Source organism: Clarias gariepinus, chromosome 17 (assembly GCF_024256425.1).
Source record: "Clarias gariepinus isolate MV-2021 ecotype Netherlands chromosome 17, CGAR_prim_01v2, whole genome shotgun sequence".
NCBI classification, from domain to species: domain Eukaryota; kingdom Metazoa; phylum Chordata; class Actinopteri; order Siluriformes; family Clariidae; genus Clarias; species Clarias gariepinus.
This window is the reverse complement of record NC_071116.1, coordinates 19,961,369-19,981,457: the sequence shown is the minus strand read 5'-3', so window position 1 is coordinate 19,981,457 and position 20,089 is coordinate 19,961,369. Positions and strand designations below refer to the sequence as shown.

Genomic DNA, 20,089 nt, shown 5'->3' with positions numbered 1-20,089 from the left:
AATAATAAACACAAGTCAGAGGGAAGTTTCCACCCACATATAAATAACCGTGCCATTGGGTCACAGCGCCCCCTGCGGATGTGCTGGGTAAGACCACTTCACTTCTCTGTTTCCATTACCGACATGTGACTCAAGCTTTTCTGTTTATATTCAATACAGTTACCAAACCTGATGACGTGGATAAAATAAAATGGCATCACTTGATCCAGAGCTCTACTTCTGTCTATTAAAATGAACTATATAACATATACTCTGATCAGCCATAACATTATGACCACCTACCTAATTTTGAGAAGGTCGTCCTTCTGCAACCAAAACCCATGTGCATCAGTGAGCATTGTCACCAGTTCACTGGTTTTCATTACTTGGACATCTTCTGACAGGGTCTGACCACTGCAGACCAAGGACATCTTACAAAAGCTGCAGTTCTGGAGTCGCTCTGACCCAGTCATCTAGCCATCACAATCTGGCCCTTGTCAAAGTTGACCAATCCTTATACTTGCTCTTTTTTTGCTTCCAACACATCAACAAAATGTTCACTTGCTCCCTAATATATATCCCACTTACTTCTAGTCACCACTGTAATGGGATTTTGTAACTGTAGCAATTGCGACAAGGGCCAATTTTTGATGTCTAAATGACTGGGTCAGAGCACCTGCAATGCTTTGATGTCAGAATACACACACACACACACACACACACACACACACACACACACACACACACGTACAGTGCATTGCTGTTTTGTTGCAGAAGGGGGACCTACTCAATATTAGGCACATGGTCATAAGGTTTTGGCTGATTAGTGTATAATTTAATATATACAGTACTTTATATTATACTTCAGAGCATGACCTTTAAGAAAATGTAAAGGTTTTTTCTGAGTAAAGGCAACAACAACAACAACAACAACAATAATAATAATTATAACCATAACAACAACAATAACTATAATAACAACAACAACAACAACAATAATAATAATAATTATAATAATAATAATAATCTAATCCTGGGCGGTGCTTTTTTGAGTTCCTGTAAGTATCTCTGGTTTCTCTGGTCTCTTTTTACCTTTTAAAAATATAAAACCATGCCAATAAGTGGACTAAAATAAATTGCTGCAAGGTGTAAATAAGTGTGAGAATGTGTGTAGTGCATGGTGTCCTGTGATATTTCCAATTCAAGCTCGGTGTTCCTGGGATAGGCTTCATGTCCCTTATAAGGAAAATAAATGAATACATAATAATAATGATAATAATAATATAATAATAGTAATAGAGGAAAAAATTCCTTTAAGGATCTAATAAAATAATAATAATTTTTTTTATTTATCAAATTTACAGTGTAAATTAAAAAAATTCTAAATGACAAAAAACTGTACGTATCATTCATGCATATTATTTATCATGTTGTTGCATGTTGTTATCATGCTGGATATAATCAGAATGAACTGGAGCTGGTCATCTTATGCATAAATTAGTATTTTTATTAATTTTTTAACCAGTAACATACATCAGAAAACATAGGCATACAGTATGTGCAGTGCACACCAGCACTTGACATCACTATTAGCACCACAAACATTTCAACATTCCAGAAAATACAGCTACTGAGCGGAACTCAGGTGAGTGGCATTGCACACATTCCTGTAGCACAGCATAGAAAAGATTTCTTCCATTTTGTAATGTGATTTGGTAAATGTCAAGTGTACGTGTGTGTGTGTGTGTGTGTGTGTATGTGTGTGTGTGTGTGTGTGTGTGTGTGTGTGAGTCAATCAGCACATATTTTACTCTTCCCCTTGGCTTACTGTGTTTTTTGAAAACAGGTATAACAGGAATATCAGGAACAACATTCCTGTGCTCTTGTCGATGTTCACATGTGCACTAGATGGCACTTGTACTACACAATCACAGAAACGTTGGAGGAAACAGGCTGTCATAGATTTCCTGTAGCTTAGATATGATGTCATATCGCTAAACCTCAACCAGATTTTTTTTTTCAAACATGATTCTCATGAAAAATTAAAAGTAAAAGCTAAGAGCTTAAAAGTGACATCATTAATGTATTCTCGTAAAGCTTTTATCCCAGTTTCCCAAAACGGTCATTGGTATTCAGTTAAAGCAAGAAAAGTTCCCAGAACTTACTCTCCCACCTTTGTACTCCCTGGTCCCTTTTGTTTACACTATTGTGGACTTTGACTAGACTGGCTTGATTACTCTGTCTTTAGTAAATAATGCTTTTAAAAACTTATTGGTTTTGAGTATTCTTAAAGAGATTGTTAGAGAGTCCAAATTTACAGATGTTGCACTTTAATGTATGTTTTATATTATACCCAATAAACCATTGTGTACCAGCTTAGTATTTAAGCCATGGACCCTCTTCAGAAACCCAAAATGGTCTTTTGTAAGTTGCTCCAAAAGTGACTTTGTGTGTCTTTTAAGAGGGAGAATAAAATGGTGCACCCGGTGCCATACATTACTTTTTTTTAGACATTTGTACAAGACGCCTGTTAGTTGTTTTTTTGGCACGAAATGAGCTTAGCAGAAAATGAAGAGAAGGTCTTATTGAACAGTGATTACGCTGACTACATGACATGTCATGCTTTTGCACTGCGTACTTACTGGCCACTGAACTGCAAAAACATTTAGTGCTAGGCTTATTTTCTTACAGATGACTTTTTTAAATAACATTTTTAAAAATTATTATTTATGTCTACTATTTTTAACTCTCACTGATTTGTCACATAAACATTAAAGCAAAATGAAATTCTTTTTCTTCACATATCCCAGCTTGTTATAAACCTGGGATCAGAGTGCCGGGTCAGACATGATGCAGAACGCATAAAGACTGGGTTAAAGGCCTTGCTACAAGGTCTCAACAGTGTCAGCATTGAATGTATGGCAGGATGGAAAAATCCACTGCTCTCTCCTTCCACCAGGAGCGTTCTGGCTGTGATACAGTTGCCAGATCTAGTGATGCTTGTGCATGCTTGTGATTCCACCAGGTGTGCTGCAGCATGTTTCATAAGTGTCCCAGAAGAGGATACGCCCTTATTAGTTAAATATACACACCTAGTATATTTTTGATTGAAGCCACTTCTGGTACGCTTCTAAAAGCAAGTTCAACCTGCCAATTATGAAGCTTATGAATATTTATACCAGGCCAAAAGTCAGACCGAATCAAGCCAATAGACTTCTGAAATGCTCCTATTGGTATAAGAGAAAGGAACAAAACCATATGCATAAATGACATCGTGTGTATATTGCTTAACATTTTTATTTATTCAGTCACTTTTAGTAAGCGCTTTATCTCAGTCAGAGTCACAGTAGATCCGGAGGCTATTGAGTGAACGCTTCGTGTGAGGCAGGAATAAACCCTGAGTGGGACTCCAGAGTCCCAGTCCATCACACGTGCCATGAACATACAAATTCACACACTTGTTCACGGCAAGGGCCAATTTGTCTGAGTAAATACAACTTTGGGTGATGGGTGGCAACTAGAGAACCCAAACCCAAAGGAGAACCACATGGACAAGGGGAAAATATGCACAGAAGCAGTGCACAAACAGTAACCTGAGCTCCCACTGGACTGTAAGGTAGCAATGTTAACCTACATCCACCATCATGCCACCCAAGTATGTTTTTATTTAGTTTCTCTTTCTAAACTTGACTTGCCTTTCTGGCGGATACAGTCTGTATAGCTAAAGACGTCTAAAACCTTTAACCTATTTAAATCGGATTTTCTTTACACAGTGAATGTTGGGCTTGTTGGATACTTATTGTATGTGCCACAATGTAATGCACAGTGTAAAGCCAGCGTATGAGCAGTCAGATTAAAGACAGCATGTTAGGCGTGGTACAACCGGTTTAGTTTCTCATTAAAACAATTTCATTGCTTATGCATAAATGATGTATTATATATTTTACAATTTATTCTTTTACATTTTAATTTTAATTTTTTAGTATATATTTTATGTATAGTTTTATGTATACTACAGTCAAAAGTTTGGACACAGCTTCTTCTTCAGTGTGTTCTCTTAATTTTTCTTTATTTTTCATAGGTGTGTCATGCCAAGAGTTAATTAGTGACATTTCTTGCCTTCAGCAACAGTATGTAATAGCCACATTAGTGCAACTACTGTACTGTACAACTACTGTACAAATTCATAATATGGCAAGAAACACTTTAAAGTGGGAAAGTTAAGTAAATAGACAAGACAGTCCATCAGTACTAATGAAGGTCAGTCAAGTGACAGACATATTTCACCATCCACTGTTCAGAGGAGCTGCGTGAGTCAGGCCTTCATGATGGAATTGCTAAAAACTGAAAACCAATTACTTAAAAGGGAACCAAGCAGAAGAGACTTGCTTGGGCCAAGAAACACAAGGAATAGTCTGATGAGTCCAAATTTGACATTTTTGGTTCCAACTACCATGTTTTTGTTAGATTTAAGAGAGAGTGAACAGGCTGTTCCTGAGTTTGAGCCTGAGCAAATCACATTGGATAGACACCAAAAGGAACTGAGTCAATGTAGACTCATTAACATGATGTACAGTACATTCATGTAGGAACATGTTTAAATTAAGGGCAGAACAGAATTTAAACAGAAATAAATAATGGTAAAAACTGTCATCTTTAGGGTAAACTGATTAAATAGATTTTTTTTTTTACATTTACAAACTTACCAAAAGTATTGAGACAAAAGTGAAATGAATGTTTTTCATACCGTCATCCTGGTTATACCCCTACGTGCACAAGACATGCCAATCCATCACAGTAGACATACACAGACACTCATACACTCTTTTACACACTGAGAACAAATAGCCTAATCTGTTTGTCTTTGGTCCATGCATGCAGACCCGATGTGTGAATGTTTTAATGACATTCTCATTTATTAAAATAATAAAAATCAAGATAATCATTTGTTATTTCATGTAATAAAAGTGATTTACAACGATCACTTGGTTTACAACTATCAATATTGAATATAAAGTCCTTTATTCTTTAAAACCTGCTGGACTGGTCAAAACTGGTCAAAAAGACATCTGGGGTGCTTTGGTGTCACTTGTTCAATCCATGCCTGCTTGATTGCTTTCTGAAGATCATGTACAAAAAAATGTTCGAAAAAATTCACAACTTACCTTAGAATTCGCTAGTTTTAGCCATTTTAATAATAATAATAATAATAATAATAATAGTAATAATAATAATAATAATTACTTTTATTTATGAAGTATTTTACATTTGTGGGTGAATCTCGAAGACGCAGAGATGAACAACACGGCTTCAGAAAGCAAACATCCTGCCACATATTTGTTTCATCCATTAACTAAACCAGCTGATTCTAATTAGCACAACCCTTCAGCCAGAACTCATTAGTGCCATCACCTGTTTTGTCCATATTGAGTACTATAATACATGATACATGTCATATTTTGTCTTATACGTTTTGCCACCATCATAATATATTTTAGTAAAAAAGACATAATATCAATATGAGGCCAGAATCCTGTTTTTTAGTGTACATGCCTAATCAGTTAAGTTTATAATCAAAATGTCTGCAATGTTCATGTGTCTTTACATCACCATCAAAACAGGGAAGCGTGCTTACAAATTCTGTACAGATGCGAGCCGACAACATGTAGAAATGTTTTAATGGTCTAATAAAAAGGCATTAATAAGAGACAATTTGGACCAAAACAGAATGTGTTGCATTACTCAGTGATTATTTCACCACCGGTGTGAGCATGAGCCAAGGTCAGTGGAATGAAGAGACATCAGGGGTCATGTTTAAAGACCGATGTGGTAGTAATTAACAGTTTTAATGTTTTTCCATAAGTAGATTAAATTATAATTGTATACATAAGATAGAGGTCTTTCATTGTAACTGAAGTGAAATTTTTAAATGTGATTTTGATTTTGTTTTTGTTTTAAATCATTTCAAAATTAAAAATTTTAATAGCAATTTAAAATCCATCAATTTAGAATAGGCTGTATTTAGAAAATGTCAAAATGTGACCATGTAAAGGGGTTTTCTCAGGTCTCCACATACATATACAGAAGACTTTTAAATATATTTTGAGAAACCTCACATAAGAAGGGCGTTCAAGTCAAACCAGGACTTGGAAACCATCAAGGTAGAAAGTTTTCAGATTTCCTGGTTCATGTCTGAAACCCTGGCCTCCCAGGAACTCCTTTAATTGCCCAAACATGTGGAAATGGTTTGAAACGTGGTCTGGACTGTATGGGGATGTGGCAATAACTCAGCCGAGTTCCTGTAATGTGCAAGTGGTGTTCATGAATAATTGTGTGTATAGTTCTTACAGACAGATGTATCTCTATTCCAGTTGGCGACAAGTCATGTGCCAAATTATCAAGGATCAGACGTTCCTCTCATTGAATGTTCACAGAAAAGGCTACAATGGTTTCCGAGTCACCTCGCCAGGAAGATACACGGATATATGGCTGCCTTTAAAATGTTTGCACAGTTCAAGTGTTTTCCTACTTATGGATAAGTGTTTTATCACCGCAGTGTTTGAAGTCTTCTGTAAATATCCATCGGTTTTAAGCCTTCATTCCCGAGAGATTTCATCACAAGTGATGGTTTGACTCGAACACCCCTTGTAGGATTGAGGTCAACTAATCTCAGGATCACTCACTGCTTTTGTCAGCTTCATTTTTCTGTCAGAAGTGCCAGTCTTTTTGCCAGTCCTACAGACAATTCCCAAATCTGCACAGTGGGGAAGAGGATCTACAGGCTGTCTTGTTAATTTGCTGTTTGTCTACAAAACATGAAGCTTGGGACGATACCAGGCATTAACTCAAAGGCAATAATTATTTCCTGCTCTGTGCTGGAAAGGAACTCTATAATTTGTTCGTGTTTATGTGACTGCATGATCGTATCTCTGTGGAGCTTTAGTTCATCGTGGTTGGTGTATCAGGGGTGTGACCCGAGATGGTTCGTGCATTGCTTTGCCCAAGAGACGAGTCATTTTGTAAGTTTATAGTGCAGATGTAACTCACAAGAAAACGGGCGTGACACCGAGTCAGCCAAAAAAATTTATACACACTTCAGAAAAATAAAGCCATGTTTAAATATGTTTTTACAAAATGTATTGCTGTATATTATATATTGATAAATATGATGGTAATATGATAATATTATTAACATTATATTAATATAATATACATCATACTATTTTTCTTTAGTGTGTATAAATTTTTTTGGCTGAACTTGTACATGTGTTTGTATATTCCTCATAAATATATTAATAAATAACACTGACTGACTTGCAAAAGTGTGTGATGTAATCACATTTAATAATTTTTTTCCATCTTTATCTACAATAGATTTCAAAACATTTGCTCCGCTTATTTGCTTTTTTTCTTTATATCCTGCTTGAAGTTGACTTGAAGAAGTACTTCACCGTAATATTACTGTACTTGTTAAAATGCAACAAAAAATGGATGCCCCATAACGATGTTAAACGCCTGGAGCCAAGTTTATTTTGGATGCGATGCAGAGCGTTGGGTCAGGATTTATGATTCACTCGTGGTGCAGGTGCAAGTCATTGAATGTGGTCTCAAAACGTCATATTACATCTCATTACAATGTTCCTTTTTTATAAATCAACATTTATGCTTAGAGCCTTACTGGTGTATATATAGCAACGGACTTTCCAGCTACATGTAAAAACATACTTGTCACCTTTATCTTTTCCTTTCCCTTTCGCTTTTTTACAGTTTTCTCCTGAAATGGTTCTCTGTTATGTCCCAGTATCTAAGTAATCTCCAGTGTTTACATAAGAACGAGCAGCCCTATCAAGAGTGGCCTGAGATCAGAGAGTATTAGGGTGTATTAATGCCAGGGTCAAGCGGTTGGAGAGAAAGGTCGAGTCCATTGACATAACTTAACGGTGTAAAGCTCTGCTGTGTGAAACACGAGGGTGGAGAATAAGGCCCTTCCTGTGTGTCATGCTTTCCCTCACACTGAGGGACAGTAAATGGGGCCTGTGTTCGTCTGCAGGCTCATATGTTTAATGTTTATGCTCTGGGAAACTTTAGTGTCACCGGAAGCTGCTGTTTCTGGCACTCAATCTAATATAGACACTAAAAGCAGCAGTTTGTTGGCTTTGATATAAGAAACTGTTTAGAAAGGGTTAGCGGATAATGTCCAGGGTGTCCATAGTGTCCAGCTTTGGATTTTGACATGTTTTCAGTGCACACTTACAAACACTTGTGTTTATTTTAGCACATTGGAACTTTATATATATATATAAGGAATAAGTTGTTAAATATATATATATATATATATATATATATATATATATATATATATATATATATATATATATATTTAACAACTTATTCCTTATTTCTTATATGTATAATGTGTGTGTATTATGTAATTAGTGATTAGTGCACTCTTATAATGACATTTAATAGGAAAATAAAATTCAACAATAATCTCTACTATAATAGCTAATAACTTTTAAAACTCTTAAGCATCTTTTCTTACTTATCAGGATCCAGAGATGTACCATGCCATTTTAATGATAAATCAAACATAGCACTCATTTGGAATCCAGAATGCAATGCAGGTCTATTACACAAGAGCACAAAGTCAGTAACCCGACCTGACTGCAATCTTTAATGTTCTACAGTATGAGATACAAACATAGTAGGTAACATTGGCATCAGTATTACCATAGATAGGACACTGAAATTATTGACAATAATATGGTATTGTGGGTCATCTACTGTACTGTAGCACAAAAAAAAATTAACATGCTGATTTTTAAAACTTACATTTAAAAATTTTTTTTTTTTTACATTTCATTACAAAAATAATGCTTTAATGCCACTGATTGGATTATATTTTTTTCCTTTAATAAGACATTCAACTAATGAACTGAAGTGACATAACTATAATTGCCCTGTGATGGATTGGCACACCATCCAGGATGTACCCCGCCTCGTACCCTAAGTCTCCTGGGATAGGCTCCGGGCTCCCCGCGACACTGTGTACAAAAAGAGGTACAGTATAAGCAATGAGTTAGAGAGTGAGTGATATAACCATAATGAATAATGAAAATAGTAACCATAACTGAACTTACATGACATAACATTGTTGGACACATAACAAACAACACAACATAACAGCATTGTTCTTCTTTCCAATAGTTTGTTGAACTCCCTTTGGTTTCAAGCCCTCAGTATTTAATACTGATTAATAGAATTACTAACATGGTGCAGCATAATGGCACTTTTACTCTACTTCAGATTATACCTAAGAAACTCTTTCCTTATCGAAAAATATCATTACAGTAATTGCCTGCATTGCTAATAAATGACATGCACTAATAAAAGTGTGAAAACTATGAAAAGGAAGCAAAACCACTTTGACCTGAAGATCATAACATGCGTGGTCACATGGATGCTTGTAAATCCTTATATATATATTAAAAAGACATTATTTAATGCTGCTAAGAACATTTTTACTCATATCAGAACATAATGTTTGAGACAAATCTGGTCTGAGACACAGTCGGCCTCTGCACAGTCGCCGAACAAAGCACCTTTCAGACCCCCCTCTGTTTTGACTGGATCGTAGCCACCAACCCACATGGCGCTGTAATTAGGCTGACCTCAGGGGCCGCAGTCAACATCTGGCTCCTCCAGTGCCCATCAGCATGGCTAAAATGATTGCTTTAATGCACTAACTGCATATCGCATTCCAATCAACATTGGAATTGGAGACATTGAGCAATTCCTTTCAATTTATTATTTAAATTCTTCTTTTTGTTTTGAACAACACTTGGATGTTAATGCTTTACAGCTGCAGGGTCCACAAGCTACCGTCTGCCTTGTTGGTGTAGCTCCCCTCCAGGCTTTTCATGCTTGTGGATTGGTGACTTTTCATTGGTGTGAATATGATTGTGTGCATGTTGCTCTGACATGGACTACTGTCCCATCCACTCTTTTACCAGTATAGGTTCTGGATTGACCACAACACCAAACAGGATAAAACACTTACTGAAGAACAATGAATGATTATGTATCAATGAACCATTTGGTCTTCAGTAGTCATTTAACCTCTAAATGGTCTAGCTTCTTCTTTTTCTTCTTCTTTTCAATCATTTTCTTCTGTAACTCCTATGACCCGTCATTGTTTCCTGTATGTTCAACAGTTTAATACAGTATTTTTTACACATGATTTTAAGTGAGTTAACCCCTTAGAAGATGATGAATAGGGACTTATTCTGCATATTTCTGCAAACAGGAAACCTCTGGGATGATTGTGTTATTGGAGCACAATCGGCTTTTAGATGCACACATATCTGTTTTCACCTTTAGCAGTTCTAGTGAAAATGCTTCATATTGAGCAACCCCCATAATCTACTGCCACTCATTTAAATATAAATCATTTGACCTGTTTCTCTCTCTCTCTCTCTCTCTCTCTCTATTTTATTTTTTGGTTAAAATTAGCATTGCCCTCAAATCTCTAGAACCGACAGGAAATTAGAATGTCCTCATTTTCTTTTTTTGGTCTATGGTCAGACAGTATAAGTTTAAGGGAAAGTGTGTGCATGGTAGTTGTGTGTATAGTTGAAATTCGGTCCGATGTATTGTGTAATGCAAAAAGTAAAGCAATAATAGAATACAATTTCTGATGACATGTAAAGTATCAATTTATTCCTGCTCTTAACCTTAACCCTAACCTTAACCTCAAGAACCCAAACAAAACCTTTTGGTTATTTGGTTTTCCAATGCAAGATCAAACCTGTCAGATATAAAATTTTTGTGGAAATATTTAATCTCTAACCAAGATATTCAAACTCTCAAAAGAGCACCGTGTTGAACACCCTGCACTGAGTACTGTATATGTTTTGTCACATTTGCAGTGTATTGTCCCTTTGACAGGTGTTTATTTAATCAGAAATCTGTGCACACATTCAAAGCCTCACTAAACAGAACCAGAAAGACACACTGGCATGGACGAAATGTTTCTGTGAAGACGCAGGAACAAATTCTTTTCTAATTGGTCCAACCTGGGTAAGAGGTTGGGGGTTTTAAGGGTCAGAAATTTCCTTGAGTTTATTAAGTGTAAGATTTAGATTAATAAATGAGCAATATAATGTGTACTTTGAAGCAGGATATAGTTTAAGACCTCCAAATGGAGGATATGACATTATGAATCATTGGAGGTTTATTGTAAAGGCGGCATGACAACTCACCTATTGAGGCAGGGTTCAAATATAGAGAAGGGGAGAAATATTGGCAGTGTTCGGATTTTTTGCAGACTGCAGACTGATCGCTGGCCTGTTTTGTATGTAGAACTTTGTGCCAGATTAAACAAGCAGCTGGCTTTAACAATTAACCCACAGCCAGTCTAACTTTTCCCAATCATTTGTCTTCAGTGGAAAAATCACAGATTATTGCCTTGGCGAGACACTACTTAAGCCATTTTGTGCACAAGGTAGCTCTGTGCCTTTTCTAAATGCAGTAGTACTCCACTAGCCCAGCGCAAAGGCACTTCATAAAGACCAAACACTCATTTCCTTCGAGAACAATCCACACATTGTCCTTAACTAACACAAGTGCACACTTGCAGGATGAAAGGAGGTAAATGAGAGAAAAGAAGAAAAAAAAATTGTAATTGAAAACAGGTCTCAATGTATAATGTACAAGGCTTGGTAAAATGTTAGGAGTTTACTAGTGGTAAACCCAGCTCCGTAGTTCAGCTATGCACCATTGACCAAATAATACATATAAAAATATTCAATGCACTACTTATACAATGAAAAGAGCATTAAAGAGTGTTAATGTATATATTTCAGACTACATTACTTGTAGTCAAAGATTGAGAGCGTATTTGTAATAATAACACATCTTTCTCAGATGTGTATGTGTGTGTTGGGGGTGGTGGGGCACTCGTGTGTATATATGTGTGTATGTGACCTTGTTTCCTGCTTGAACCTGCCAGACAAAGGCTTACATTCATCATCTGCTTCAGTGATGCAGTGAAAGCTTGGAAAATGAACAAATGAATGAAATGTATTTCTGTGAAATGCCACACTACAGCCTGATCACACACAGTATGAGCTCTAAAATTAACCCCAGTGCTACACCAGTGTAGTGTTTTTAATCTCTTACTTCAGCAGTTTCTCCGCCAAGCAGTAGTAAGCAGGCCTACTCATCGTTTTTTTTTTTTTTGCACTGCCTTTTTTTCCTCCCTCTCACTCATTGCATGCTGAAATGTTTTTACTGAGAGGAATGAACCGTAAAAACATCAGTCAGTTAAGAACCGATTCTTTTTTAAACAAATCTTTAAATATGTAGATAGAGTCGCAGATACAAATCATAATGTTTGGCTTCTTTTTTGTTTTAGTATTAAAATGCAGCTGAAGGGACTTATATTTATATTATCAAATAATAATAATAATAATAATAATAATAATAATAATAATAATAAATATTATTATTATTATTATTATTATTATCACCACCATCATCATCATTTTAAATTATTTGTGTAACACTTTCCATACATTTTTAATAAAATATTTATTATGTACATATAACAGCAACAACGACAATAATGTTATAAATTATATTAATATTTTTTTAATTTTTTTACCTCTTCTTCTTCTTCTTTTTCTCCTTATTATTATTGTTATTAGATACCACGGCCACCACAACCATCATCATCATCATCATCATCAATTATTTGTATATATTGTTTAAAATTCAGCTGAATATGCTCAAAATATTTGTTGTAAAATACAAAACAACAACAGCGATAATAATATTAATAATCATAATAATGATAATTACGATAATGATAATGTTATAAATTATATTATATTATAATGTATATTATAATAATAATAAAAATAATAAAAGTATTGTCATTAAACTAATGTAGAAGTAACGTTAATAAAACATAGAAAAATCATAAATAGGCCTAGTTTAAGGTCATGTTTTATCTTTTATCTCATCATTTGAAGTAATTCTTATAACATTTTACTTAAAATACCGCAATAAAGTCTCTTGTGAGTCCTTCACTTCGGTGGTGAATCAAACGGTTCAGAACTCGCGTGGCTCGATTCACTAAAACGACTCTTGTTTAAGGAGTCGACTCAGTGAAGCGACTCGCCGCGTCCGGCGCTTCTGAATGGCTGTGAATGAGCTCCATGTAGATGGAGATGTAACGGAGCTTTAGCATGAAACCAGGCGAGCTGTTGTGGCGGGGAACATGATCACAATGCGGGATTTTGCGCTGCATAAATCTGAACACAGGCTCATCCTTCCACTAAATCACAGCACGACTCAGCAGCAGCACTGGAGACTAATGCTGGGGTCCGAGCGGGGGCTGCAGCTGCACAGTAAGTAACAGGGAGTAGATTTAAGATCTAACACAAAATCTGGAATAATAATAATAATAATAATAATAAACAATATGGCATTGTAAAAGTGTAAACCTGAGTGCAATGTCTCTAAATGAATGACCAGATATTCAGTTATCTCACTGACTTTCTAATAAAAAGTGTCTGTATATATGTCATTCATTTTTTTAAATAAATAAATTATGTCTAGTATAATGTTGTTTTAAAACTTTTACATCACTTACATCATCTACAGTCTCCATTAGTCACAATAAAGCTTATGCCAATAGCTATATACAGTATATCTTCTATATGGAGTGCTATAACTATATACACTGGCACATGGTGCATTACATACTGTAGGTCATTTATAAATCTTGGTTTTACACCCATAAAACTGCCGCCAAAGTCTGACCTCTATGTCAGTCAACAATTTATCACCCTGTCATCCACATTAAAAGATTTCCATCTTTTGCACATTAATTTGTATTACTATATGCTGCTGTCTCTCTCAGATGACGTAAAGTAAGTGTGTGCCTGGACTTTGCAACTGACCTGTTGAATGATTTCAAAACTTTAGTTTTTAGTACTTTTTTTTCTTTTTAGCAGAGAGCTTTTATCCTTTCAACAACCAGATATTACAGTATATGAGAAAAAACAACTCAGCAATTTAAATTACCATTTGCTGTCCCCAGTCTTCTAAGAACATTAAATATTTGTGTTTAAATACAAAACATGTTACTGGTAGTGATTAAAGACTTAAAGATAGCTTATGAGTAGACTAATTATAAATACTAATTACAAAATATGTCACTCACCGGACACTAAGATAATAACTAGCATGTGTATTTACAAGTGTAGTGCATGTGTCTAGACTAGTGTTTTGTTTTGATAACTACAGTAGGTATGGACTGTATAATGCGTTCTATTTGCCCTGGTAAATGTTTTCTTTGGTGCCCATGCATTGCCCCAACAAGTTGTCGGCTTTATCGTCACTCTACCACCAGCATTGCAGTGATGTGGGAGATATGAGTTTTGATCTTCTCTCAACATGTCTGAACCCTTACCTGCTTTGTCTACACTGTCACAATAATGATGTACTGTTTCTAAAATAAATAATTACCTAAGGAGTCATCAGGGTTAGATTTGAGTTAGATAGTAAAATTAACTTTATGTTCTGTCAAATTTAGCCACCTATGTTTGCCGGTTTAATCAAGAACACTTTGATCATATGACTAGGAGATCGAGGCTAAACTGCTCGCCCAGCTGTTTTCCCTTGCCGGATTTAAGATAGTCCAGCCCACATCACTGGTTTGCCAAAACAATGCTTTCATTGCGATTGAAACCATCAGTATGCTTTTCATTCTCTTTCAGGCCCTCCCCAAAAAGAAAGTGTTTCCATGGAGCCTTTCAAATGACATAATTTCCTCTGTGTTTGGTTTCAATAACGGGGGGCCCCGGGCGAGTTGACATTAGGAGTCCTTACACACGCCTGTCGATATGCAGTCATTCAGCATATTTACTCGTCTTCTTGACTTTAGGAAACAGTTCCAGGCTGCTATTCTGTCTCAGTACTGAGGTGATCTACAGCCATAATTAATAGTTATAATATTCTACCTAGCATTATTTCTCCGCTTATTTCTCATTTCAGATTTTACTTTTATTTATTGACAGTTGTATTTTTTTGAAAACAAAATTAACATGATTTGAGAAGTCTCTTGCAGACTCATTTAGCTGAACTCTTGATGGCTTTAAGTGGACTTGAAAGGCCACTAGAGTGTAACATTTATAGCTAAGATAAAAATAGGTCACCCATACTATTTTACAGTGCTCTTGATGGTGCATACACTGCAGCGCTAGTATATTTTAGTCCTCATACCAAAGAAATGACGGTAAAATAAGATAAAAGTTGCCCTTAGAATTTTAAGTATTTCATTTAGTTCTGCCAATAGCCTACGTGGGTTACATCATGTATAGAAAGAGTTTTTTGCAAATGCAAAAAGTTTGCAAGACTACAAGACTACAAATTTCTATTTACCGAAAGACCATAATACATCATACACTATTCTGGATGTTTAGAAACAGCACTACCCCTTAATAAGTGTGATATCTATTAATGAGTTAAAAAACATACGGGCGGCTGGCATCACGTGTCTTGGAGGAAGCACATTAGCTTCATTATGATAGCCTTCGCTTTGTCCCTGGTTGGTGACTGTTGCTTTGATAGGCGAGTGCTCTAAAGATGGGTAAAAATTGTTTAGGACTGCATTAAGGAAAAAAACAGGGGGAAAATGTTTTGATTAAAACTGCGGTCTAGTGCATGGAACACTCTTGAATTGTTTGTTTGAGTTGGAAACTTATGAGTGAGAATACACTTACAGAAGAGCCCAATAAAGTCAAAAACATATTTATAATCTGTTCCCCTGAGTTTGTACCTTAAAATATTCAAAACAAATAATCTCAGAATGATGGCTTATGTGTATTTTTGTGCTTCTAGCCCAGCAATAGTCGAGGTTAGTTTGGGAAAACCTGTGTGGCTCGGCTCCCCTCCCCAGTGCACCAAGAGACCACACTCCCATCGAGGAAATGGGAGATCATCATCAGGTCAAGACTTCCTTCCTTTTCATCCAACTGCAGTCACCCTCCAGGGTTCAACAGTGCCAACCTTCTGTTGACTCTCTGAGCTTGGTCACTCCAAAGGAAGTATCATCAGCCACAACAGCTTCAGAACGTCGAGACCTAGACAGCATCTACACTGGGGAGGAAGAGCGTATAACTACCTGCGAGGATGCTGTAGATGACACCACATCATTTCTGAGTGCGGATAGGAAACCTATACCAGAGGAAGCATCTTCACCAGTATTTGGTGCTGGGATTACAGAGAAGAGCTTTTCGTCAGATTTAACAAGGATAGATATCAGGCCGGCGAACCAAGAATACACTTGTCTTTTAAGGGGAACAGATTCTCAAGAGTGCTTAAGCTGTGAACTCAAAACGAAGGATAACCCAAGTGAACGTGCAGAGTGCTCAGTTTGGCTCTTGAATCAGGAACCTCTTGAAATCATGAGTGAAGTGTTTCAATCTCCGTCACTGGGGAACTTTCCCAAAACGTCTTTAAGTCCAAGAGTGAGTTTCATCTACCCACCGACTGAATCTGACTCCCAGAACAGGGCTACAGCACGTAGTCCAGATCTGAGCCCTACGTCCAGTGGAGTCCCTCCAGCCTGTGCACCAACGTCTACTTTTCCATGCACACATCGGTCTTCACACGGTAGCTGGGTGCACAGTGCCAAGCACAAGGAGGAGGCTACTGCTCTAGAAAGAGCACAGAAGGCGCTGAGCACAAATGCAGAGAGGACCACTTTCGCTTCAGTCGTCATCAAGAGATCCTCAAAGCTCTACGGAGATGTCTGTAAACCAGCATGTGGGTCTTCGGAAGTGACATCTGATATTCAAAGAAACCCTTATGGAACCCTTTCTCTGGGTATGGAAGGTACAGGAAAACCAAACCAAACTGCATTGACCACAGAATCTCTGCACATGAAAACTATGCCTCAGTCTGCAGCACCTGAAAAGGTAAGACTGCCTTTAATTCTCATGATGTCGTCTCTGAATTCATTTTATCTTTAAAGCATAAAAAAATCAAACCTTGTTTACCTTATGTTAGACTGCAAGTCTTTACAGTATCTGTAAACCTGAGGTGATGAAAGATTTTCAGCAGGCTGAAATTTAGATTCAAAACTCGTAATAATTTAACATGTACTGCAAGCAAAAATAATGCTTTTAGATTCTTATTACGAGCAATTAAAAGAATAAGACTATAAGATTCGATTGTGAGATTTGAAAAGTCACAGGGTGGATAATGGTTGAAGGATACCCACCCAGATGGACCGATTACAGCCGAGTCCCCAAGAGTATTTTCTGACATTCTTGCCATTAAATGGACCAGAAAAAATTTTCATCTTCTTCCTTTGCTCTTGCCATTTTTCTTTGGGTGTTCCTTTCAATTTGTTATATTTTTTCATTGATAAAAATAATCAGTCCTGATAACACTGATAAAAGCTCTGCTCTGTTTAAAACTAGATGGTTTTATTGGTGTAGAAACTGACAACATGTTTTTAGAAAGGAACCAGTTATTTGCCCTAGTTGAATTGCAAAAAAAACACTAATGGAATAGCCACTGATATGGCGGCCTGATGAAATCTCTCAGTCTCCCTAGATTCTAAACTTACACTTGAACAAGGCAGGTTGTTATAAAAAAAATTTGATTTGAAAATTTGATAGGTGGTCATGATAGGTCCGAGACAATTTAATGTTTGTCTCAAATATGGAAGAAATTAAAAATAACAATAACAGTAAATATCATTTAACACAACTACACAACTTTATTACTAGCAGGAATATGTTGGCAGACCTGGAGGATATACTGAATCAGCATTCAAGAGCATTAAGGATCATATTACACCCAACAAATGAATTTTACTACATTTATTTTTGCATTATTATTGTATATTAGGTTGTAGTGGGTAGCACCTCCAGTGTTGAGGTTTCGATTCTCGCCTTGGGTCTGTCTGTGCGCGGTGTCAGTTTGCATGTCCTCCCTGTGCTTGTTGGGTTTCATCCCACAGTCCAAAGACATGTAGATTAGCCTAATTGGTGCATATATGGGTGTGTCTTGCAATGGATTCCATCTTGTGCCCAAAGTCTCTTGGGATGGGCTTCATGCAGAATAGAAGATGAATAAATATTTAACATTATTATAGTAGTATAGTCAATCTAACAGTATATGCATTATAGTGATGTAACCTATTTTATTTAAACCGTCCGTTGTCTTAAAGATGCTCAAATGTTTCACTTTCCACTTTTTAAAGACTAACTGCAGGCTACAGTAAATGCAATGCACCCGTAAAATTCAGTATATTAATGCCTTTGGCCATGGTGACATGCTTAGAAATTGTTTTTTAAGCTATTTTTAGTTTTTTTCATGCATTTTTATTGCAATGAGAAAAGAAAATATGAACCTCAGAGTATGAGTTATATAAAGGTCTGCTTTTGTAGGAGGTTCCTTACCACCACCAGCCAACTCCTGTAAAATTGAAGATTACAGGTTCCAAAAATATACACAGTCACAGATGACTGTATGACTTTTCCCCCTGGCTTTAATATTTATATGCTTTGTCTGTAGTTCTGGTAAGACACATGTGGGTCATTTTACAGAAAAGGTGGAATTTGAAAATCTGCCGAAAAGTGAAATTCCCCTGTCACAGTTAAAAATTCTTTAATAGCAGTAAATTAGGTTTAAACTGTATGAATCTACAAAAAGTAGAGCTTAATGCATTTAAAAAAAATAAAATGACACCAATGGCAATTTAGAGAAAAATCATAACTATTTAAAAAATGGCTTGCATGTGTAAGACCACATGATTTTCAATTATGTTAGAATCAATTACCTATTAAATGTAATCAGTTTTACTAACCAATTTTTGACAGTTATAATTAAAAAATGTTCAAGACCAATGACAGACGTAAAAGCTTTGTGTGTATATATATATATATATATATATAAATGCCCTGGGGTCAATATATATTGACCCCAGGGCAGGGATCAAATCCAGATCTTAGAGGTGCAAAGATCCGGGTTCGATTTCTGCCATGGGGTCTGTGTGCATGAAGTTTGCATGTTCTCCCTGTGCTTGGTGTTTCCTCCCACAGTCCAAATATTAATGTTCCCAGATTGCCCGTTATGTGTCCATCCATCACATTTTATTTGTGCCATACACAGTATGATATGACTTATACGAGTGCCCGTGATCTATGAAGAAGGAAGCGGCTCCCTGCAAGAAATAAATTGACTCAGCGTTCAGTTAAATAAAAAACTGAATATTTAGATAGAGAAATAAGAATATGAAAAAAAAAGAAAAAAATACAAAAATAAAGAACCTAAACCTGAGAAATGTGCAATATGTACATGGTTGCTTTAAAACACTGTAGAATTTAAATAGGAGTGTGTGAGGTGTTAAGTGTGATCTATCTATCTCTGTATACACTGGATGTGCCTGCGTGGAATTTAATTGCACTCATAAGCGCGTTGTAAAAAAAATTTACAACGCCATCTGTTGAATTGTCGAATTAACTAAAATTTTTACATGTTACCATGAAGTGTGTGGGACGAAGGTGTATTATTAAGTAGTTTTCAATTGCCCTCTCATAAAAATGGGAAAAGAATGTACAGCGCCATCTGTTGAATTTTGAAGTGAACTAATGATTTTTTTAAGGTCCCCTTTTTTATTTTTATAAACTCCTATTTTAATTTAAGGGTGCTTTTTAAATTAGATAAGGGTGTTTTTTTATATAAGGGTGTGATAGCTTAAGCTTGTAGCTCAAATGTTAAACCCCATTAAAATTTGTAGTTTTCACATGATGTGTACACAAACACGAATTTGTGAACAAATTCGCCATTATATATATATATATATATATATATATATATGTGTGTGTGTGTGTGTGTGTGTGTGTGTATAAATCTCTCTCTCTCTCTCTCTCTCTATATATATATATATATATATATATACTCTCTCTCTCTCTCTCTCTCTCTATATATATATATATATATACTCTCTCTCTCTCTCTCTCTCTCTCTCTCTATATATATATATATATATATATATATATACTCTCTCTCTCGCTCTCTCTCTCTC

The 20,089-nt window shown here is 36.0% G+C and overlaps 1 protein-coding gene across 2 annotated transcripts in view; it reads left to right on the top strand.

Annotated features, from left to right (window-relative positions):
• The first annotated feature begins 16,084 nt into the window (after positions 1-16,084).
• The window catches only part of psd3l (pleckstrin and Sec7 domain containing 3, like), a 139,902-nt gene continuing 135,897 nt past the window's right edge, over positions 16,085-20,089 (top strand). For both annotated transcript variants that reach the window (XM_053515913.1, XM_053515912.1), the window contains exon 1: positions 16,085-16,967. In XM_053515913.1, coding sequence (XP_053371888.1) covers positions 16,455-16,967 — 513 coding nt within the window. In that variant the 5' untranslated portion in view covers positions 16,085-16,454. The remainder of the gene's footprint in view (positions 16,968-20,089) is intronic.